The following is a 24,422-nucleotide window of genomic DNA, read 5'->3' as shown; positions in this document are numbered from 1 at the left end:
TATGTAATTTAAATAAAGTATTTTTAAAAGAATGACAAGTTTGTTACATGTACATTTGAATATGTACGAAACAACATTTAAACTATGAAAAATCTATATAACCATGGGCCCGCTTTTCGGCCGATCTCATGTTGATCATGAAAATATATCAGATGATCCGCAGGGATAGGCCTGAAAGGGGCCGCATATTGAAAGCTATGTGTAATATAGTATAGGTCGTGTGTGTTTATGTGTGTGTGTGTGTGTATGTGTGTGTGTTGTGATTTATATAACAGCTTGTTTTGTTCCAATTTCCTTTCATTTCAACTTTTTTTTTTTTTTTTGCTTTAATATAACACTTTATGTAACACTTGTTGCTCGTTTTTTTTCGTTATATAAAAATTAACATTTCAGCACCGTTATTTTTGTTTTTGTTTCAAGGCAAACAGATTACAATGCTCTCTCACTTTCTCTCTAAATAACTCTGGCGCGCTCGCGCTCTCGCTCCGACTCTACTTCTTCTCCTCTCCCTCTCTCTCTCTCTCTCTCCCTCTCTAGCTTAGTTCGCTCAAACAATATTAACAATTCAGTTTTATTTTTTGTTGTTATATACGCATTCTCGAAATCTCAAATTCTCAATTCTCGAAAACTATTATACAGCTGTACACTAACATTGCTTGCTTGGCATCAGGTGAGAGACACAACTTAAATGATAAACTATATAATTCGTATGCCTATATAATTATGTTTGTGAGTGAGTGTGTGTGTTTGTTTGTGTGTGAGTGTGTGTGTGTACTGTTATATGTTTCCGTTATGTTATACTATATAGTTGTCATACATGTGCTGCGCGACTCAACTCTGACTCTCGACTTGGCGCGTATAAGAGATGGTTGCGCTGTCTGCTGGCTGATAAATATAAGAGTACAGACAGAATACATATATACGATAAGTTATATACATATATATTGTATGTAGACATATATGCTCCTATGGAAAACTCTTCTATCGACCCTCGCATTGAACACTTGTGTGTTGTATTTTTGTGGTATTTACGCTTCTCGCTTCAAAGAATTCTTTAGTTTTTCTTTTATTTTACATGTTTTAGTTTTTAGTTGGTTTTCACTTGTTTTGTTTTGGTTTAGTTTAAAGCGGCTTTAAAGTTTAGTTGTAGTTTTCTTCTACTCTTTTTTTTTTGTTGAGTTTTTTTTTCTTGTTTTCGTTTTGCTTTAAGAGGTGGGCTAAAGTTTACACCTGCTTGCAATTTGGGTATTCTTCAATTAGGAAATACGAAAAATAATATTAGTAATAATAATAATTAACATACAGTTTTTTCCTGTTCTGTTTTTTATGCCGCTGTCGTCATCTGATTTGTGTTCTTGCATACAATTAATAACTGTTACAAATTTCAAATTTTCAAATGCAAATACGCTTAAAAAATTAAAATAAAAAAAAATGTATATATACATATATAATAAATATATATATATATATATATAAAACAATTATAAAACACACACACAAACCAATTGATTGTTTGGTTTTTGTTTATCTCACTTTCGTTTTTTGTTTGTTTTTTTTTTCTTTTGTTCACTTAAATTACGCTTACTAAAGTTGATTAAAAAAAAAATAAAATAATTCATTAAAAAGTTGTAATTTTATGTTTTCTATATATTAAAAAAAAACGAATTTGCTGCAGTTGCGACTTTTTGAATTTGTTTTTTTTTTTGTTAATTTTTTTCTCGCTTTTGTTTTTGTTTTTTTTTTTTTCAATTTGTTTTTGTTTTTAATTGTGAAATTTCTTTTCATGTTGCAAATATGTTTAATAATTTTTTGCTGCGGGGGCTGTTGCAGTTCTGTGGTTAAACCTGGTTAAATGTAGCTTCTCCCTTACATCAGGCTTTATGCAAGATTTCTTTAAATAATAGAGTGTGTGTCTGTGTGGTGTGTGTGTGTGTGTGTGTAGTTATTTAGTTAAATTAAAATTATAACAAAGGTTGGGCAGCGCGCAGTCACATCACGAGAAACAACAACAATACAATGCATTGCCGTATAACAGTTTGGCCCATTTATTGGAACGGCGCCGAGTTTTATTATTATGATTATGATTTTTTTTGATTTTTTTATAAGCAAGCATTTGATAGTTGTACACAAAATCTGGTAGCTCTCCCCTTTGGGCGTCTGCAACTAACTGCAAGAGAGGGAAAGAGCAAGTTCTCAGCCGCATCTGCCTTGTTGTTGCCTGTTGCCTGTTGCTTTTACTGCTGCTGCTGCTGTTGTTGCTGTCGTTAATGTTACTGTTGTTGTTGCGGTCGCTGTTGCGGTTGCTGTTGCTGTTGTTGCTGTTATATTCTGTTATATTTTTGAATTCATTTTTAGTTTGCTGTGCTGCTGCCCTTGCCAGCAGTCGAGGGGCAGGCATTTAGCGCTTTTTACGAGTTTGTTGGAGTTGAGGGACGAGAGTTCTTCTTCTTTTTCTTGTTGCTGTTGTTGTTGTTGTTTTCGCTGCCTGTTTATATAAAGCGGAATAAAAGTTGATGGAAAACTGCCACGGTAAATCCAAGTGTTGTTTTTGTTGTAGTTGCTGTTGTTGCTATTGCTATTAATGTATTATTGTTGTTGTTATTCAAGTTGTTTGCTGTTGTATTTGGGTTGCCCCCCCCTCTGGCCATACCCTATCCCCACGCATGCAGCTTACTGCTGGGAGCTCGCCAGCTGCTGCTGCTGCTGCTGTTGCTGCTGTTGGGTGGCGGCCGATGCGTTGCCGGGCGGCGGCGACGGCTGCTGCTGCTGCAATTGATGTGAGGACGCTGTCGACGACGCCTGCTGCTGGTGATGCGCAGGTGGCGCCGACGACGACGCCGCCGACGATTGATGATGCGATTGCGGCGGCAGCGGCTGCTGCTGCTGCGACGGCGACTGTTGCTGCTGTTGTTGAGTCCCACTTGGCGCAGCGCCGGCTAGGTTCTGTTGTTGTTGTTGCTGTTGTTGTTGTTGTTGTTGTTGCAATTGTTGTTCTTTGGCAGCTTTCTGTTTTTTGGTCACTGGTGGCGGATTTGTCGATAGCATCATGGCGCGAATTCGCCGCTGTGCGGACTACAAAAAAGAGTTAAAAAGCAAATAGTTAACATTAGTTTACAAACAATATGACAGTTTATAACAGTTCGCCGGGCCACATACCTGAACGCTGTAGAATGGCCCAATGATGTGCACAGGAGTTTCCTCATCGCCGCCTGAAGGTGGCGCCAGCGCATGCTCTGGCAGCTTAATGACGCTACCCGTCACACGTTGCAGCTCACGCACGTTCTGTCCGCCCTTGCCAATGATGCGTCCGACCTGCGAAATACAATTTCTTTTAATAACAGTACAGTACAGTAAAAAAAAAAAAAAAAAACATAACATAAATATATTCATATAACCAAGCACCTGGTTCAGTTCATGAAAATGTTTTTCCACATCCTTGAACACAAGTTTTGGTTTAAACCTTGGCCTTAACACGTTAATATGACAGTCCTAATCTTTGAAATTTGCATTAAACAAAATAAATATAAATATTTATATTATCTAGGACAGCCTCAAAAGTTGTTATATTTGGTTCAGCGAGTTCGAACCGATTACGCCCAAAATCAGACTGCACCCTTATTAATTAATTCCTATTTGATTATTTGATTCTTTTATCTTTCAGTTCCACTCATTTTCCGCCTCGATTAGACGAAAATTGTTTTAAAATTCAACTTTTTTTTTAACAAGTTCTTAAACGCATATGAAAGGCGATCGTACCAAAATGGAGCTGTTGAGCGTACTAACGGGCACTTGTCACCCATTTTTCACCCGTGTGAATGGAATTGTGCGGCGTTGATCAATCAAAAGTTGTATATATCTATAGACACCTGTATTTATATACATACCTGAGAACTGGCGACGAGTAGCTCAACGGTAAGGCGGACATCATCGGTGCCGCACATGAAGCCCTCCTCGCGCATCTTTTCAAATATCATGTACTGCGCCTTCCACTGACCCTCCGGTGTGCCAACAATCGTGACCTTGCGCTCCGTTTGTTGGTCCAGCGGCTTGTCGGCGTCGAGGGGCGCAATTTTGAGGGATGCGCTTGAGAAGCGCATTATGCTGCGTATGTGCGATCCCTTGGTGCCAATGATTGCCCCAACGGCATTATTCGGTATATACAGGTATGTCGTCTCCTGCATATCGTTGGGGAAGGCCGGTGGCACCACGCTGGCCGGTGTCTTGGACATGGCAAAGCTTTGACACGAGGGGAACGGCATGCTCGTGTTGAAGACCATGCCGTTGCCCGGTGTCGACATCATTGCCATGGGATGCAGACCGGGGAACATAAGGCTCTGAGGCGCCATTGCCTGCAGATCGTTCTCATAGCTTTGGCGCAGCTTGGTACTGATTTGGTTTTCCGCACGTGACATATTCTCAATCAAGCCCTTCACCGTTATGATCCGCTCCAAATTGAAGCTATTAATGTCATTAATTGAGCTAACGGTTATCTTCGTGTCCGTATCCTGCATAATGCGTTTAATAGTGTTACCGCTCTTGCCAATAATGCGACCAATTAAATTATTATGGGCGAGTATCTTCAGGCAGATTTCACTAGAATCGACAGAGTTGAAGGGGGGGGCGGAATGTTAATTTCAACTGAAATGGATAAATGAACTGATGTCGACACTACTTACCCCTTATTTGTGGACAGTGCCTCCTGTTGCATAACCTCCAAAATGCGCTTGCATGCATTGGTACAATTCTCCGGATTGCCATAGATGGTAATGGACTTTTCGAGGGAGCCAACATTCTCCTTGCGATGCACATCGACACGGGCGCGACTCTGTTGTGTTATGGTCCGTATGGTACTACCCTGTCGTCCAATGATCGCGCCCACCATTTCGCTCTGTACCAAAATACGCAGCGGAAAGTCCGCCTGGCGTCCAGGACCCGGCATGCCGGGATAAGGATTGCGCTGATTGCGTATGCTCCGACGTTGATTTTTGTCCAATTGCTCTGCGTGCAGTTTACTGCCCTCGAACTCGACGCCGTTTAGGCCACCAGCAGCTCTATGGGTAGAAGTTAAGGTACAAAGAGAGAAAAGAGAGCGCGAGCGCGAAGATAAACAAACGGAGAAAAAAAGAGAGATCAGTATGAGAAATATAATTCTACAAAGAATATAGTTTATGATGATATACATATGTATGCATAGTGTTGTGTATAGATATAACATTTACGATATGTGTATTTAGTAAACGATTTTGGAGGACCAGATCAGATCGGATCAGATCGGATCAGATCAGCTCAGACATACATAAATGCAATAGGCAAAAGATAGCTACTAAAAACACGCCCTAAGTAAGCAGCACAACACACAAGCCCCGCCCACAGTCACAGCCAAGTACCGCCCACTCCGGCACGCCCCCAAAGACAGCCACAGATGCGATGCACTCAAAATGTCAAACTGCTAATTACTTATCTAAAAAAAAAAAATCGGTAATCGATATACATACATATGCATACATACGTACATACATATACATGCACACATATACATATACATATACATATACATACATATACATACATATACATACATATATTAAAGGCTAGAATTTCGGTAGTTATGCTGGAAAATAGCTTTTAAAAACCCAGCGATAGTATCGATAACTGTCGATGGTTTCATGGTGCACCCTAATGCGTATGTTCTGCGTGTGAATACCCTTAAATAAATGGTATCGATATTTATGCTATCGATAGTTTTCCATCTATTATATACGTACACATGATTTGTAATATGATATATATATGTATATGTATATATATAAATGTATATATATATATATTAGATGCATCAAATTTGTACTTAACACGAGATTCACACAGCTTTTAGAACCACGAAGGGGAATTTTTCGAATCAAGTGAAATCTTGTGTTAGGTAAATTTTTTTATTATCTTTTTAGCAGATTTGTTCATAGATTGGTTTTGGTTGGATTTAATGTATATACCTTTGCGCCTGCTCAGGATTTTCGAATGTTATATGTACTGTTTGAGTATTTTGATCCTTACTAGAAATAGCCTCACATTGTTTGACGATGCCATAGGGCTTCAGTAGCGGTTCGATGTCTTCGAAACGTGTCTGCAGCGGTATGCCGCTTATTAAGATTTTTGATGTCGTAACACTGTGAAGAAAATAGCGTAAAAACACACACAAAACAAAAATAGAAAACAACAAAAATAGAAAAAAAACACGTACGAAAAGGAAAACAAAAACAAAACATTAAAAAGTAAGAAATAAAAAAAAGAGGCGAAACAGAAAAAACAAATAAAAAAAGTAATACGAAAATGGTAAAATTTTTTTTTTTTTTCAATAAGTTAACGAGATAACAAAAAATAAGAAAGAAAAAAAAATAAAGAAATAGAAAGGAAAAAAAGAGAGCAGAATGTCAGTAAAAAGACTCAGCAGCGCAACTAACATCTAGAGAGCGAGAGAGCGAGATAGCGAGCGTGGAAAAAGGACTGCGTGGATTCTTATTTGCATTTATTTTGTATTTTATTTATTTTTTTAATAATTACATTCTGTTTTTTTTTTTTACATTACGGGGCATGGGTAGGGGCTGTGTGCTGTCGGTGTGTGGCGATGAAAATGCAACAAGCTTCAGATGAGAGAATGTGTGCAACCGCAGGAGTTGGACAAAAGAGAGTAAGAACGAGCGAGAGAGCGAGAGAGAGAGAGAGGGGGGGAGAGAGTGAGAGAGCAGGAGAGCTAAAGCAATAAAGATGCGAGTGTTGTGCAGAAGAGCGAACGCGTTCACGTGACAACTTTAATACTCTAACGAATATCTTGGGACAAATTTCGTTGATTAGGGCCTTTATTTTCTATCATATACAATTAATATATATTTTATAGGCATAACTGTTAGACAGAGAGAACTCTAACTGTTTACATATGCACTTATGAATATTTATAATGTCTGTAAGTATATGTACATGTGTATATGTATGCACATGCCAGACAGACAGCCAGACAAATAGAAGAGAGAGGGAGGGAAGGAGAGGGTGATAACATCCTGTTGCTATAACGGCACCAACTGCAGACATCTTAAGCAAACTACAAACTACAACAACAACAACGACAACGGCAGCAACAAAAAGTTGCTGTTCATTGCTTTTTGGCGCTTCGAGACAAACAGCAACAACAACAACAACAACAACAACAACAACAACAACAACAACAACAACAACAACAACAACAACACGGTCAGCAACAAGATCAGCAACACTGCAAAAATCTCGATCGGTTGCTGCTGCTGCTGCCGCCGCTGACGGCCGCCACCGTCGACTGGAATGTTGCACATTTAATATCGTGTTTATTTTTCTTGGAAGTAATTTCACTCCAGCCGAAGCCGAAGCCGCCGTCGCCACAAAGACCCAAAAACAAGAGCAAATAATAAAAACAAAAAATAAGAGAGCAAGGCATGCCGTAGTATGTATGTATGTATGTATGTAGGCACGTATATATGTATATATGTACATACAACAATATGGACGATTCCAGGAGCCAGCAAAATACAAATTTTTGTGCAACCATATAATAAAATACTTTTTAATAATTAAAATATAAATTTGTAGCTTTTTTCAGCTGGGTAAATACAATTTGTAGACGATTTTGATTTTGATTTAAAAAAATGCATTGATAAACACATATGTATGTATGTAATTACATTCATATAAAAAAAGGAACTCCCTACTTTTATTTTATTTTCGTTTTTAATTAACAGGCTTTAAGCAATTCCAGCGAAAATCGCAGCGTGTGGCAACTCTACTTTATGAATGAAAGCGCGCGGCTTCCGATCTCCAAAAGAGAGAGAGGCAGTGCTGCAGAGCGAGCGCATAAGCGAATTCGCATGTACGAGGCGAAGCAGCGTATGCGTATGAATGTGTGCGCGTTGTCGAATTGAGTTTGTCAAACTGCAAAAGCGACAACAACAACAACAGTTTCACATACCGGCCGCCTTCTTCAGCAGCAGCAGCAGCGGCAACAGCAGCAGACACATTCCATTGCCACTTATGTTTGTCTCTCATCCGTCTCTGTGTGTGCTCTCTTTTAGTTTGATGTTCGCTGTTGCTCTTTCTATTGCTATTGCTTTTATAGCACTTCATGCCATATTTGTTTGTGTCTGCGCCTTTTACATATGCATGCATATATGTTTGTATGCACATATATGTGTTTGTTTTTTTTGCTGCTTATTTTTCCAGGAATTGAAGTCGAAACGACAACGAACAATTTGCTGCCGCCGCCGCTTTTTTCTTCTTATTTCCTTTTTTCTTGTGCTTTGTGTGTTTGGCTTGTCTTGCATTTTTGACAGCGCTGCCTCTTTAACTGTGTAACTGTTGCGCACAGTTTGAACAGCATTGCGCATGCGTCACATGTCACAACATGTGCAGATTCTGATATTTATGGGAGAGGGGGAGAGGGGATTTAGGGGTGTGAGCATGGCCACACTGCGCCCACCGCGTCCATGGCCACAGCTTCAAATATGTAAATGTCATTGCTGCAGTTCGTTGACGTCGCCTCGTGCACAGCACCAATAGGACTTTGACTGCACCTACTCTGTCGCGCGCTCTCCCTCTCCCACTCTCTATCACTCTTGCTGCCTCTCTTTATAACAGTCTCTGCGTGAGAGAAAATACTTATGTTTGTATGTGTGTAAAATATACACTGTGTTTCAAACGAGTAGAGTTAATTGGTTTTGTGGTATGTGATAATTCGTCTGTTTTTTTTTACTCTAGCGTTTAGTGTCATCAAATTGGACAGTTTGACAGTTGATTACCGTAAGGGTCACAGTTTTAGCGCAATTAACCGCACAGTTGGTATTTGTTTTACCATGATGATGACGCCCAGAAAGTTTATTGTCATATATAGAGTATTGGGCAGTCGGTAGATTGCGACTTCGACTCTTTATATTTATTTTCTTTTTTGTATTTGACATGTGACAGACTCTGTCGCTGGCGCCTCAACTAAGCAATGACCTCTGTTTGGCACTCTCACATAAGCACAGACACACACAGACACACGCGCAGGCAGACACGCACACACAGCCACCTGAGCGCGCGCGCGTTTGTTTTTGTTATCAATGCACGCGGCCCTTTTGCGCCTCGCAATCAATATACACATGATGCATATACATACATACATGTATATGAATATATGTACGTTGGCAGCGCAGTTGACGTCAACGTTTACTCTGCTCTGCTTGCTGTGCTGCTTGTTTATTTTGGCATTAAATATTCACATACATATGTAAAAGGCTGTGTGCATATTATGTATGCATGTGTATGTGCATATATTTTTGTATGCATGCAGCATGTGTATTCAATTTATCAACACGCGAAGGCGTTGCTTGCTGCATTTACACCAATACATATATATACACGCACACATACACGCACGTGTTGCATCATTCACCTTTTTGTTTCTTTTAACAAGGTGCGTACATGTTATATATGTACATACAACACATGTGTGCCTGTGTGTGTGTGCACGTTTCATTTGCTTTTTGTTTTCTTTTTTACTTTTTGATGATTTTTATGAATGAAAAAGTCAGAAATCTGCTGCATCGCCACCTGCTGCTGTTTCTGTGCTGTTGCTGTAGCTGTATTTGTGTATATCTCTTTGTATTTGTATTTGTATTTGTAGTGGCTGCAGTTTTTTTTTTGTTTTTAAATATGAATGATTAAGTCTTATATACGAACATACATAGTCATATGTACATATGCATAGAGCGCCGCACTTTATGACGCATACTTGCGTGCATGTATTGGCTTTGCCCGTTCCATTACCAAAGCATTCCACATGTTGCTTTCGCGCCGCAATTGCTCATTTTGCGGTGCTGCCGCCTCAGCGTCGACGACGATGTAAGCAACCGTTAGTTTTTGCTGTTGCAGTAATTTTTCTGCATCATTCTCTCTCTTGCTCTCTGTTTTCGTTTTTGTTCTTTTTCGCACCGCTTATCTATTGCCCACACTATTCAAAACTACAACACCCCTCCCCCCCCTTCCCACAACCCAACCAATTGACGACCAGCCAGCCAGTCATAGAATGTGGCTTTGTCAACATATGTATGTACACACACATATACGTATCTGTACATTACTGTACATACATATACACGCAAACTTGTTTCTGACAGCAGTTGCTTTGTAGTTGTTGCTATTTTGACCTAAATTGGCCGGCAAACGACAGCACAAAAACAAAACGCATATATTGCTCGTGTGTCTATGTACGCACGCGTTTTCCTAGCCCCCTCCCCCCCTTGTTGCTGATCCAGCATTGCAAATGTAATTCTACTGCTGTTATTATTATATTTTTTTTTTTTTTTTTTTTGCCTCGTCTATTCTTAAGCAAAGTAAAATAAAAATAGGTTGCTTGCCAAATGCAGCACTGGTAGCAGTGAGGATGGGATGGGGGTGGGGTATATGGCAAGCCATAGAAATCATGCCACAAGTTAAACGATGTCAAACGCATAAGGCGTACTAAATAAAAACGTTGCAGTCACAACCAACTGACTATTTAATACTTTATTTGGATAAGGCAAGAACCTTCTCAATATGGGGATATATTCGGTTAATGGGAGAGGGCAGTCAAAGGCCTCTTTAAGAGAATGTCAGAATTTTGTGGCTTCTAAATTATTTTTCTTTATTTCAAGTGTAGATGCAGAGTTGGACGTTCAAGAGGTAGCGGACTCTGATAGGGTATATGTCAGTTATGAACATTTATTTTTTATTTTGTAGATCTATATGTTGATTTGTACCTCCACCCAATTGGCGGAATTAAAGATGATTATAGTGTAATGTAAGTGGACTTCAAAATTCAAAAATTCTGTATACGTCATTATATTTTGCTTTATTTACATAAACAGACAATATGGCAAATGTTGCTTCTCAAGAATATGAATAGCGATAAAAGTTTGCAGCAACCATTTGTAGAGCAAAGTAAACCATGAGATTGACAAGGTTGATGTTTGGGATGTATTCATTAATAATTCAATATATATATTATAATTTGGGATGTATTATGAACAACCCTCTGTTCCCATCTAAGACAAGCTTACATCTTGCTGTTGAAAAGTTGGCAACGCTGGCTTCAATATGATCTACAACATGTGTTGCAAGTTATCAAGCTGTTAAGCTGCTTAGCTGTTTAGCTGTTTACCAACACTTAAAACACACACGAACATTTTTCGTCTAATAACGGGCAGGCGCAAGAGCGAGCGAGTCAGAGAAAAAGACACATTCATTCGACAAAAAAAAAAGACACTCACCGATCATAAAAACGTACTAATTTTGTACTTTGTTGTTGATGATGGTTATAATAATGATGATTGCTGTTGCTGTTGTTGTTGTTATTGTTGTTGTTGTTATTGTTGTTGTTGATATTGATTCTGTTGTTATTGCTGCTGCTGGTGTTGTGGTGGATGTTGTTGTGATTGTTGGGGTAATTGCTGCTGTTGCTGCTGTGCATTTTAAGTTTGTTTTTGTTTTCTTTTTGTATTTATGTATTTTTGCTGCTGCTGCAATTTCGTGTATGTGTTCCTCCGTTTGTTTGTATGCGTGTGTATCTCACACCCTCTCTATATTTCTCTCTACACACACCAACACTTTTTCGCTTAACAAAAAAACCACTGCTCTCACTTTTCTATTTGTTGTTGTTCTTCGTTCTCCGTTTCTTTACTTCATAGAAAACTCAACTCAACTAAAAGAGACACATGACAAAATTGAGACAAGGCAACACCAATGAACATGCATACACACACGCACACACACACACATATAGGTATAAGAGAACGCGATCGCGTTAAGTGGAATTACAAATACAATTTAGAACGTCGCGATCATGACGCCGACGCTAGCCGCGCCGCAGCAGCGCTCGTTCATTTCGTAGGCTAAACGCGACATATACACACGTCACACGACACATGCACACGCGCATATGAACGAGTGAGCGAGCGAGCGAGAGCGAACGCTTCCTATGCCGCAGTCTCGCTCACTTGTTAATCACACGCAGAAATTGTGCTACTGATATGATTATGATTTTTTTTTTTGTGTCGTTCGCATTCTTGTTGTTGATCTTTTAGTGCTGCTGCTTTCCCTTGATTCATTTTTTTTTAGTCACGCGTATGAGCTTTGATTCGCTGTCTTGTGCAACCAATTTGTGAAGGAGGAGCAGCTACAAAATTCCAAAGCATTCGCTGACTCATAAAAATGAGCGAAAAATAAAAGAAAACAAATAAAACGCAATAATAATCGAATTGCGCATGCTCACAACTTGCATCCACGTGCTAAATTTATCGATAGTTGAGTCGCTGCCTATCCGATAGCCATGCATATATTAAAATTGCAAAGTTTGAACTATTTTCAATTTGTATACGCACATTCGCATGTGTATGTGTGTATGTGATACGTGTCTGGCTAATTAGCGCACAGGCACGCATACTGTTGCCGCCCCTCTTCCACATATGCATATGAGCACACGCATATCTATGTGAGTGTATATGTATGTGCACCCTATATGTAGGCGCATGGGCAGCATTGGCGCCCGAGCAGACTGTCGCTTATGCAGTGCTCAAAATTCGGCTCAACCGAATGCTACCGAAGCACAAGAGAGGTTAGCTGCAGTGAAAACAAAAACAAAGCTGCAAGCCGATCAACAATATACATGCTCATATTAGCAATGCTCTCTCAAATTTGAGAGAGGCAGAGCCAGAGCGACAGGAGAGCACAGACTCCGATTAATGACTACACAAGTCAGAGTCGAGCAAAGTAGGTCAGTTTACTTCGTTGTTGGTGTTGCTTTTGGGCTGGGCGCAACTAGTCAAAGAACGGCGCACATGTCAGTACGTGCCTAAGTGCATATGTATGTGTATGTGTGCATGTGTGCATGTGTGTGTGTGTGTGTAGCTTGCATTAATTGATTTTTAATGTCATTGGTTGCTTGATTTAAGCGCGTTCTTAAATAATTGCCGACGTCAGTCGCTGCAAATGCAAAGCCAAAAGGCGAACTAGAAAGCCACTCGTTAAGGCTGAGTATGAAAACAGAAAGAAAAAAAACCGTTACAAACACAGACGCCGGCTAGTCGTATCGTCATAACGGTACAACATGCATATGTATGTTAGTTTTGCATTAGTTTGTCTCTCTATTATCCGTCTTTCTATCCACTGTGCACACTCGCATACACACATGCATGTGTACTTGCATAGATAAAGGAAACGACGACAACGAAAAAACAACAAAAAAAAACCAAAATCGTTGACTTGCAAAAACTACGCAAATCTACGAGAAAAAAAAACCAATTCGACACATCTTTTTTTTTTGTTGTTGTCGTATACGTATGTATGTGTGTTCATACATATATTTTTGAGCGAGTATTTTTGTTGTTGCTATTTTCTACTCTTTTTCATGGTCTTCTAATAATCATCACTCACATTTTCACAGCTTGTTTCTATTTGTTGTTGCTAGCGCTGTTGCTCTAATATGAATATCACTTAAAGCTTTAAGCTAATTTCGAAGAACGCAACGCAGCACAATTTTGGTTTTTTTTTTTGCGCCCACGACGACCAGCGACCGATGACTATTACAAAAAAAAAAAAAAAAAATAAAAGTAAAAACAACACGCAGACACTGACACCAACAACAGCAGGCGTAAAATATTTTATAATTTTTGCTGTTGCTTTGCGTTGCCGAGCCGTTGAATTATTATTCTTTTTTTTTTTGTTGTTGTTGTTTTTGTTGCTTGCCAACTACGTCGCGTATTTCCGAAAAAGACGACCGCAAAATGCAAAGAGCATTTAACTACTGAAACTGAAACAGGCACGACAAAGAGCAAGGCGCAAAACAACAGCGGCGAATTGATGGGACGGTAAAGCAAAATCGCAAGTGGCCGCGCGTTGGAGCACCGTTAAGAGAGACAGAATGAGTGGGAGAGAGAGAGAGAGAAGCAGGCAGCCGGCTACGCGGCTGCAAAGCGACAATAAACGCAAAAGTGGTCGCCGTTGTTGTTGTTATTCTTACTTGGGATGTGTTGTTGTGTTGGTGAAGTGAAGGCAAGGCAGGCAAATTCATGATTAGCGCGCAACACTTGCAAAAAAAAAAAAAAGAAAAGGGAAATCGACGAAAAGCAACAGCGGCAATGGGCATAATGTAGGAGAAATGCGAACGCGATGTTGCCAGATAGGGGCAACAGTTCTTAGCCCCAAGTTCCATCTGGCAGCGACTAAAACACTACATTTAGAAAGAAACAATGGGGTTTAACAAAAATTTATAAAATGTTAACATATTTGCTATATTTAAAGAAATTTTGAATTCAACATATGTACATATGTACATATATATGTATGTAAGTATAATAAAATGAAGTTTTTACTTTACAAAATAAATTCTGCAATATTAAACATACATACTTATGTATGCAACTTATCTTGCAGCGCTAACATTAACTGATACGACAACTCTGTTGACGTCTAACGTGTGTAGCGCGACAAAAGCTCAATACACAGAACGCAGCAGCAGCAGCCTTTATAAGCTCTACCAACCGGCATTGACGTTGACGCGGCGCTCTCACTCTCGCGCTCTTTTTAAATTGTTGCGCTTTCTCACACACACACGAACGCACACAGCAGTCGTTCAGACACATGTGATTTTGCATGTGTGCATGCAAGTGTACATGCAGATCTCTCGCAAGACAAGTTGTTATTGCGCGCTTGCTCTGTGGTTTTTATTACGTATTTTCGTGTTCTCTGCCCATAGAAAAAAAGTGCAACAATTTATCCCGCGATTACGTCACACATTCGCATGCGTAGCGATATGCGCTTAATTGTGTGCGTGTATGTTGTCAGCAGCAGCAGCAGCGGCAGCGTGCACGCCTCAACTATTTGTTATTTCCGGTCAATTTTTATGTTATGTACATTATTGTTAACGGTGACGTCGTTGTTGGCGCCGGCCAGTTTGTTGGTATACTTTCCAACACTGGCAGCAGAAATAAATATTAAAATGGCAAAAGAAAAGTTTGGCACATACATACATATGTAAGTACACATATACTTAAGTACATATATGTACATATACATATACATATATACATATGTTGACCGCAAAAGCGGGCAAAACTCCGCAACTAAGTAAATAAAAGAAAAACGGTAAAAACAGTTGTAAGCAGTCGGTCAGGCAACAGCCGCTTAAGGTTAATAAAAATTTCGACTTCATTTCGGTAGTTCAATGGCCTCAATAAACAGCAGCGGCAGCAACAGCAGCACGACGCTTACAGCCGGCCGGCCGGCCGCCCTGGTTAGCTTTTGATCGTAAATTGCTGATAACGCGCGCGGCGCAGCAACAGTAGCTAACAGCTAACAGCGCTGCGACGTCGCCTAAAACAGACAACGGACAGAGCCAGAGCAGCGTTGCCAACGCACGCGTGCTTAAAGCTCCTCCCTAACATTATAATAGATCAGTACGTATGTATGCATGTGTGCGTGTAGGGGAATATTAACAGCAATGTTATTGGTTTTGCTGTTGATTTCAATGCAATCTGACTCTCTTGCTGCTCTTGCACTCTCGCAAACATAGCTTTGCCTGTGCGTTTATGTGTGTGTGCGCAGAGCGCCAGAAATTCTGGTGTCCCACTGCTAAGCTTTCTACAGTGTGCTGAAAGCTATCGAAACGGCAGCTGTTACAAAAAAGAACTCAAAACAATTGTTAGGCGAGAAAGGTGGCGGGTGGAGAAGAGCGTGCCAGGAAATGTGGCAAATTGGCCAAGTTGAGCCCCAAGCAGCAAATAACTTTGCTGTTGTGCGGTAACCCTTTGCATTTCGCAGCGGCAGTGAAATGCTTTCTTCCCTTATCAGAGGCTGCCCGGCTAGGCTATAACAGCAACAAGGACAAAAAGGATGGTCGAGCAACTGTTCTACCTGCTCCTCTCTGCCGCTGCCCCTGCCCCCGTTCTCGCTACTGTCCCGTCGCGAAAAAGGGTTGCCGATCGACGCGAATGCAGCTGCTGCTGCTGCCAAGTGAAGAAAGTGATCGCCACTCAACTGGTAAAATAACGGCAGAAGAAAGTCGTCAGCCAACGGTTCGAACTTCGTACTGAAACATTTGGAGGAACATTCGCTTGACCGCTCGCCCTCCCGCCTGCGCTGCTCTGCATACGATCAGCGGATCTCTTGAGCGCTGCACGTGTCGCGCGCGACAGTTGGTCAATAAGCGCGCCAAATACTACTTTGCCATTGTGAAAGAGTAAGGACGACATGTTTGTATGTATGTATATATAGTATGTATGTGCATGCACACAGGGAAAGCTCTGTTGAGCGGACACCCACGGCTACACTGTCCTGCTAAGACAGATGTTCACTTTATATATATGTACATACATATCCATATGTATGTACATAATATGTATAATTATTTCCATGTAAATGAAAATAATATATTTTAAAAGTTTTCTATTAAAAAGTGTCTTCAGGCATTTGTTTTAAAAATCGATTTCCGTACAATTTTTCCGCTAGAATAATTGTTTGTCCTACGCAAAACACGCATACACATATATGTTATATACATACACATACATATAAACGTATGCACATCCATAGACACAAATATATGTATGTACGTTCATCGATGCTTACATTTGTATATATGTATGTACATACACCTACACATATAAGCTAATATATTTCTTAACACCGAAAATTTGTTTTATTTTTGTTCATTTTATCGAACGTTTACTGTCCAAACATATGTACATACATACATATATGCGTATGTATTCGTAAGCCGATTCCGCAACATCATAATGATGCCCAAATCAGAGCAGCCGCCGTCGACGCAGAGGCAGCGGCAGCGGCAGCAGCGACCGAGGCACATAAACTCTCTCGCTTCCTTTTTGCCTTCGCTAGTCATGAGATTTTTCTGCCCGGATTTCTCAGCTCAACACACTCAGGCTTCGGCTTTCGGCAGCAGCATTCTTGAAAAACTAAGCCAGCAGTAACACGAATCTCGTCATGCATGTGTGTGTGTGTGTACGAGTGTGTGTGTTGTGTGTCGTGTCGCTGAATTCTTGGAAATTTCTAATGAACACAAACACAAAAAGGAGCACACAAAAATGTAGTAGAGAACAAAAAAAAAAATAAAATAAAAAAGATGAACAAATAACTACAGAGAAAAAAAAAAACGAAACCGAAATAATGTGGATCAAACGCACGCTAAATGAGTACAAACAAGCGGAACGTGAGAAGAGCCATGAGAATCAAGTAAGGCACACACACACACACACATACACACACACATACACACTCGCAGGCACATGGCTTTTGGTATGTGTATATGGATGAGGGCATGTGCGCCGACGCAGAAGACGCCGCATCATATGCATAGAAGTTTCGCATTTAGAGCGCGACACAGGAAACAAATGCAGAGAGAGAGAGAGAGAGGAAGAGGGGGGGGGGGGGCAGATGCAGCGCCAGCGCCTAGAATAAAATAAGTATGTATGCAAATGCTTGCTGCCAGCATCAGCCCACTCCACACACACATGCATACATACACACATGCATGGGCCACAATGGCCTTCAGATGACAGTGTGACCCATGTCGCTTTTATCCCGCCAAATAATGTGGCCTATTTTTTGATGGGCCAAAAATTAATTAAATATTTCAAATATGTCTGTTGAGCATGCATATTTATTTATATAATTTTAATTTAATTGCTTTTGAAATAAAAAATTGTTACTAATTGAATTTTAATTTCAATTCAATGCGTTAAAAGTCGATTTTAGTTGCTAAACCATTTTAATTTATGTAAATTCTTATTTAATTCATTTACAAATTTGTTCTTTCGGATTAAGACTTGGTTGCAATTAGAAACAGCTAAGTTCAAAGGTGACAGTTGTCATTAACTAGATGTCAAGTTGAGCTCCATCAAAAACTAAATCTAAAAAGTTTCGTATTCAGACTGTTTGCTTTATATACATATGTATAAACAGACTTGAACTTGGTTAATCTTCAATTTTAATTTCAATTTTATTGTTGACCCGCTCTCTTCGGGGTCTGGGCCTGGATCTTTCGACGATTCCCACAAATTATATAGCGAGGCGCCTAAGCAGGATGCGTTAGGGCAGGGCAGGGCAGGGTCCACATTGGATCTAAGCTAAGGTTGCCTTTGCATTTGCTGTACCTGCAATTTGACACACACACACACAGGCGGACACACTCGCACACACACACACAGAAACACCCGCATGGCTACTGAACACGACTACCTGGTCTCTGGACTGTGGCCCTGTTTCGTTGCTGTCTTAAAAAATTTGCATCCTGTTTGAGCAAAAACTCGACGTCCTTCTACTCTTCCGCTGGGCCACACGCTCTTTGACCGCGCCCGCGCATTGCCGAGCCCCTCCCCTGGCCCGTGGGCTGGACCTGCCCCTCTTGTACTTGATTTCATTCAAATGCCCATTTGATGGGGATTTGTTTTCTCGTTTATATTTTTCTATAATGCGCAACTCCCTCGGCTTTACCCGCCGATCGGCGTTTGATCAACGCGAAACGAGTTTCGTTTGAATGAAGCGAGCGAGAGGAAGGGGGCGGGATAGAGCGAGCGGGTGTATGGAGGATTACCGGCTCTACGGGGGTGTTGCCTGAATGAAGCACACACTCACACTCACACTCACACATATGTAACAGCAGCTGCTGCCTGCCACGCATGGCGTATACGTGATGCGTCAAAAGCATATCTACTCAAACCCGCAATTGTTGCCTGCCTGCCTTCTGCCTGCCCTCTGCCAGCTTGCTGCCTACTAATTTGAGTGTCAATCGCAAGGATGCGGCAAGGACATGTCTCAAGATCAGATAATCGAATCGATGGGAATCAAATATGAGGCAATATCAAGCTGAAGCCGCGATCGTCGCGCCAGATTAGAATGCGATACGTCCAAAGCACAAAAGATACAAAGATACAACATACACACACACACACACACTCGCTCACACACACTGCATTTGACAGCCAAAAGGACATTTGAAAGCCAACTCAATGGGGTGAATGCTGCGATTAGAAACTCAGCCCACAGCTCGGGGCAAAAGGAACCAAAAAGGGTTCTTTGCCCGCTGCTATCTACCCTATACTGCCCCGCCCTCTGCCCTCTGCCCCCCTCCTCGGCCATACAAGACAAATTGGCGAATGGTCGCCGCAGCTCAGATCTCAGTTACTTCACATCTTCAATCTGCAATCTTAAAGCTGTTTTTTTTTTGTTTTTTCCTCTTCTTTGCAAGTGAACAAACATTAGAAAAAAAAAGGGCAGCCAAATCCTCGCGTATAATTAAAAAATTCCATGGCACAATTTCTAACAGAGGGGGGGAGGAGGGAGGGAGGGAGGCAGGGAGGGTGGTTGGTTGGTTGGTTGACGAGCTGACGGAAATGTGAGAAACTTGTTTAACAATTTGAACAGCCCAAAGGAAATGGAGAAAACGCAAGAGGAGGGTACCAAAAAGTATCTAAGGCTCAACGCCAACTCAGGCGACGAAACCTGATTACACTCGCACACACACACACACACATACAGAGAGAGAAACGGCAATAGGATCGTGGCAGTGGCAACCCTTTTCTAAGCAGCCTCCTGAGCAATGCCGCGGCATGTTTTCTTTGGCGGATTAAGCGGAAGAGGCTACAGCAAAAGATTTCGAGCTGCTGCCTTTGCCTTTGCCTAATCTTGTGTGTGTGTGTGTGTGAGTGTGTGTGTGTGCGTGTGAGCTGCTTTTGCCTTTCTGTGTGCTTCTTTTGGTTTCTATTAGAAATTAGTAAATTATTTTGTTCCCCCTTTTATTTGTTGTATGCTGCCCTGCCTTGCCCTGCGCTGCTTCTGAGTATATCTATGTGCAGCTGACGTCGAACTTGACGACGTCGGCGTCGACGTTGACGTTGACGCGCAGCTTAGCCGTTGTCGCAACAAGCGGCTTAACAAGCGTGAATATTGCGTATGCGTCAGGGCGTACGCATACAAAAGCTTCGGCCATAAAAGCTTTCAAGCGCCGATCGCTTTATGAGCAAAAGCTTCGGCTACTGAGCTATTGATGAAAGATAAGTAGATCACGGATCGTTGAAAGCTTCTCACTTGAACATGAGAATATCGCTGATCGTGAAGAGGAAAAGCTTTATCAGAGATCTTTAAAAGCTCTCCCCCCAATTCAGAGTTAGACTAAGCTTTTGATCGGAAAGATAGTATGCTTTGTCAGATATCTTTAAAAGCTGTTCCTCTGTTTCAGATCTATATTAAGAATCTGATTAGAAAGATATTATGTAATATGGAAGATAGACTGACAATCTCTCAAAGGAAAAGCTATTTCAGAGATCTTTTAAAGCTCTTTCCCTAATTCAGTTGGATTTACATTAAACATTTGATTAGAAAGATATCATGTTATATCGAAGATAGAGTGTAAATCTCTAAAGGAGAGCTTTATCAGAGATCGTTAGAAGCTCATCCCCTAATTCAGTTAGATTTATATTCAACATTATATCGATGAAAGATCGCTTAAAGCTTTACAATAAATGATCACTTGTTTAAAGGAAGTAGGTCATAGATTCTTTTAAGTCTCTCATAAGGAATATATGTTTGTTGCGAGACAGTTTCTCTTCAAAAGGTTCATCTAAAAAGAGAAGCTTTAAAATCTTTTCACAATGCAGTCACTTGATTAGAAATTAACCAAGGATTAACAAAACAGGAAGCAGACATAGACCTTTAAAAGAGTTCATTTATGCTAATCAAACAGAAAGAAAGATCATGTAAATGAACTGTAATATGATAACAGGTATATCTGTTGATATGATTAGAAAGTGACCATGGAGTAAGCGCTATGAATGCAAGTAATTTCTTTTCGATTCGGAAAGCGAACGTCAATCAAAAACTAAAGCTAATGGAACTGTGATCATTTAATTGAAAAATGATCGCAGCTCGGCTACAAAGGAATCGTAAGCATCAAAGCTGAAACTACTCAAAAGGAGATGCATGTGTGTGGACCCTAACTCGATGCTCTTGGCCAGTTTTGACAAGCAGATAAATGTACATACACGCATTGTGTGTGTGTGTGTGTGCGAATGTATTGCTTAGCTGTTGCTGTTGCTGTTGGGGAGGCTACCCGGAGGCGATACGATCTTTGCCGAGATGGCCTGGCCGTGTCACACGCACTGTGACAGATCCTGGCGCATTGTGTGTGCCCATCGAGGGGTGTTGCCGCCTTGTGAGGAGGCACTCAACGTTGCCTCTGGGCACAGGTAGCAGCGGGCCAGCGGGCTAGCGGGTTAGCGGGTAAGCGCGTTAGCTGGTTGCAGCTAGTTGCTCTTTAGCTGGTAGATCCTAGCGCCGCTGCCGCTGCCGCTGCCATGTGACAATGATAATAGCTGCTCGCTACTCTGCTCTGATCTGATCTGGCTCAGTGTTTACTTACACCACTTGAGCTTAACTCGGCGGCGCGGCCGGAAGTTGATGAGGGTCGAATTCGCTTGAGTTGGGTTTTTTTTTTCTTTCTTCGTTTTTCCTTTTCTACTTCTTGTTTTGGGTTTTGGTTTGTGAGCATCTCTCAGGGCTCGCCTTTTGGGTCTGAGAGCTTTTTTTGAACTTTGTTTTTTTTTTTGTTTTTTGGATTTGTTTTTTTTTTTTTTTGATATGCCCAATTTATCACAGGAAATTAGCTGCTATTTAGCAACGTTGTATGCTCAAAAGAGGGCCAGGGCATGCCGAGGCTTGCCAGGAAGCGGAAGGTAGGCGGCCAGGCCAAATAGTTGCCGCAGCAGCCTCTCAGGCAGCGGGTGTGCCACACACGCACACGCACACACACACACACACGCACACACAAAGGCAAGTTTCTTGTTATTTGGCGTGATAATTTGTGCAATTGCGGATTGCTAGCTACGATGAGCTGCTCCTGCTGCTGCTGCTGCTGCTGCGTTCCCCCTCCTCTCTCCCCCCACAGCCCCTTTTTGGCCCTACTGGTTTGCTAGAGCAAAGGGGGCTTTAGGGTTATGGCTGAGACAACAGACGACACTGACAGCGCGTGAGTGAGGCGTAGCTTAAATGTTATGGCGCCATTTTGAAAAGCTTCCTGAGCTGTGTCTTCTATGTATGCGAGTGTGTGTGTGTGAGTGTGTGTGTGTGTGTGTACTGATACAGGCAATCGAACTAATTGACATGGGCGCGCGTTTTTTGGGCCCGCTCTCGAATGATCGCATTGAGTAGATCCCCACAAAAAAGGAAAGTTATGAATGGACATGAATCAAGTATAATTTAAACGAGAAAGAAGGCACACCGAAGATTTAATACCCTTGCAGACCGAAGCAGAGGAATAATGGCTAATGCGGAGCATGGTCAAAATATCTTGATAAACAAAAAAGTTTTTCATACATGAACCTCATTTTCGACCGATCGTTCCTATATGCTATATATATAGCTATATGATAAGCAGTCCGATCCAGCTACTCGACTTTTGAATATAAATAGTTTTTATGGGGTCGGAGATGTCTCCTTCTCTGCAAGGATATGATAATATACAGAATTCGCTCGCAAATTGAAACTTTTCAGTTTCAGAATTGATTCCAATTTGTACAAATCGCTTTCCCTAAATGTGAATGAAAATTCAGTATACGTTTAAAAAGAATTAAAATCAAAGCAAAATTTCACATTTAAGGTTTTTCGGGACAGCAAAACTTCCTGAATTACTGAAATACTGTACTTTGAACTATCGCAAAGCCCAAATAGATGAAATGTGAATCTAAAATTTTCAAATTTGTTACCGAGTTTTGAACGTACTGAAAGAATTAAAGTATAATAGGCCGCAGGGCCTTGATTGAGTTCCTCTGTTTCTACGTTAAATATATGTTAGATGGGCCTTTTTTCATAATTTGTCAGCGAGTTTTGCGAGTTTAAAGAGCATACATTTTTAATAGGCCTCAGGGATTGAGTTCCTTTGTTTTCTCTGCTAAATATATGCTATTCTGATCGTCTTCTTTCTGCCATGTAGTCAGAAACAAACGAAGGAAAGTTGAGTTCTGGCTGTTGTCGGTCAAACTCTGCAATTGCACAGCATTAAAGAAGGACAATAGCTGCTCAAAAACGGACAACTAGCGCTTATAGGCAAATATTACCTTCATTATGAAACCTATTAAACCCTAGACAAATGCTCCGTGAAACGCGAAAAACACACAGTGAAAATAAAGGACGATATCAAAAGAAACAGTTCAAGTTACAAAATTGAAGAGCTTGAGAGCTGTAATTCCTTATAGACACGCAGATATATTCAAAGCTACAAAGCTGCACAACAACTACAAGGGGTAGGGGGTAGGTGGTGGTTTAAGGGGGTGGGGGCATTATACTAAAGACTCTACTGGAAGCTTATACACAAGCAACTACATATGTATGTATGTATATCGAAAGGAGAGAAACGACACATGAGAAAAAAATTACAGAAGGGCGTAGAAAATTGTTAATTGTGTGGGTTGGGGGGGTTTTTTTTTCTTTTTGGGGGGGGGGGGGGGTGGTTGTTTTGGGAGTTGTTTCTCGCGTTTTATTATTAGATGTAGAAGTAGAGGGGAAATTGTTTTGGATAAATACCTTGAGGTGCCAGCACCTTCCAATTGCTGCCGATCCAATGGCGGATCGAAGATTTGCTCGCGATCCTCTTTCGATAATTCCAAATCGGCGAATTGATCCAGCTCGGAAGCCATCTTTAAAAACTGTATCTACTGCTTCTGCTTTTCGTTTTTTCTTCTTCTTCTAATTGTTGCGGCGGCGCGTTTGAGCACTTTTTAATTGGTTGCTTGCTTTAATTTGATTTTCTTTTGTATTTGACTTTTCTCTGGGGTCGGTTAGGGGGTGTTACTTTAGCAGGGGGGTCGTCTTGTTTAGGAGTTTCGACAAAAAAAATATATATACGTATATATAGTATAATAGCAATTATCTCGTTGTTGTTAATCTGGCAACTCTGAAGTCACGTTTCGCCTTAGAAAACACTTGAAATTTTTGGATTTAGTTTGGGTGTTTGTTTTTTGGATATTTATGTATTCCGGCAAAAGTTTTCGCAGCTTAATTTTGGGTCGTGGAATGCTTCAAAAGGACGTTTCTCTGTTTGAATTTTGGCGCTTAGTTTTTGCATTGACTCATGTCCTTGTTCGTATGGTTTTTTTTTTCTTCTTTTTTGATTTGTTTCGTCGTTTGGGATTTTTCTTGTTTGGTTATCCAACAAATTTTGTTGTATAATTTTTTTACTCGAGAAAAATTGTCGTTAACAGTTGTTTAATTTAGTTATTGTTGTTGCATCTTTTTTAATTATCTTCTTTTGTTTTGCGCGCTCGATTTGGTTTTTTTTTTTTTTTTTTTTGAAACCTTTTTGTGTTTTTTGAAAGTTTTTT

The 24,422-nt window shown here is 40.7% G+C and overlaps 1 protein-coding gene across 4 annotated transcripts; it reads right to left on the bottom strand.

Annotated features, from left to right (window-relative positions):
• Positions 1–307: 307 nt before the first annotated feature.
• Imp (IGF-II mRNA-binding protein) lies at positions 308–24,352 on the bottom strand. Of its 4 annotated transcripts, XM_064680768.1 has the most exons (7): positions 13,468–13,592; positions 11,307–11,737; positions 5,991–6,164; positions 4,677–5,051; positions 3,885–4,593; positions 3,157–3,312; positions 308–3,072 (listed from the first exon to the last, which is right to left on the bottom strand). In XM_064680768.1, exons 2-7 carry the CDS (start codon positions 11,504–11,506, stop codon positions 2,671–2,673), a joined length of 2,016 nt encoding a protein of 671 aa, XP_064536838.1. In that variant the 5' UTR covers positions 11,507–11,737; positions 13,468–13,592; the 3' UTR covers positions 308–2,670. The 4 variants fall into 4 exon arrangements, with proteins under 4 accessions (XP_064536838.1, XP_064536839.1, XP_064536840.1 ...); XM_064680769.1 differs by lacking the exons at positions 11,307–11,737; positions 13,468–13,592 and adding an exon at positions 23,626–24,352; XM_064680770.1 differs by lacking the exon at positions 5,991–6,164 and having other exon boundaries at positions 13,468–13,590.
• Between the last annotated feature and the right edge of the window lie 70 nt (positions 24,353–24,422).

The sequence above is a fragment of the Drosophila montana genome, unplaced genomic scaffold (assembly GCF_035044405.1).
Source record: "Drosophila montana isolate Dmon_TW-CO22-7 unplaced genomic scaffold, ASM3504440v1 contig_2178_1, whole genome shotgun sequence".
Taxonomy (NCBI): domain Eukaryota; kingdom Metazoa; phylum Arthropoda; class Insecta; order Diptera; family Drosophilidae; genus Drosophila; species Drosophila montana.
Note: the sequence above shows the minus strand (reverse complement) of the source record. Positions and strands in the feature narration are given on the sequence as shown.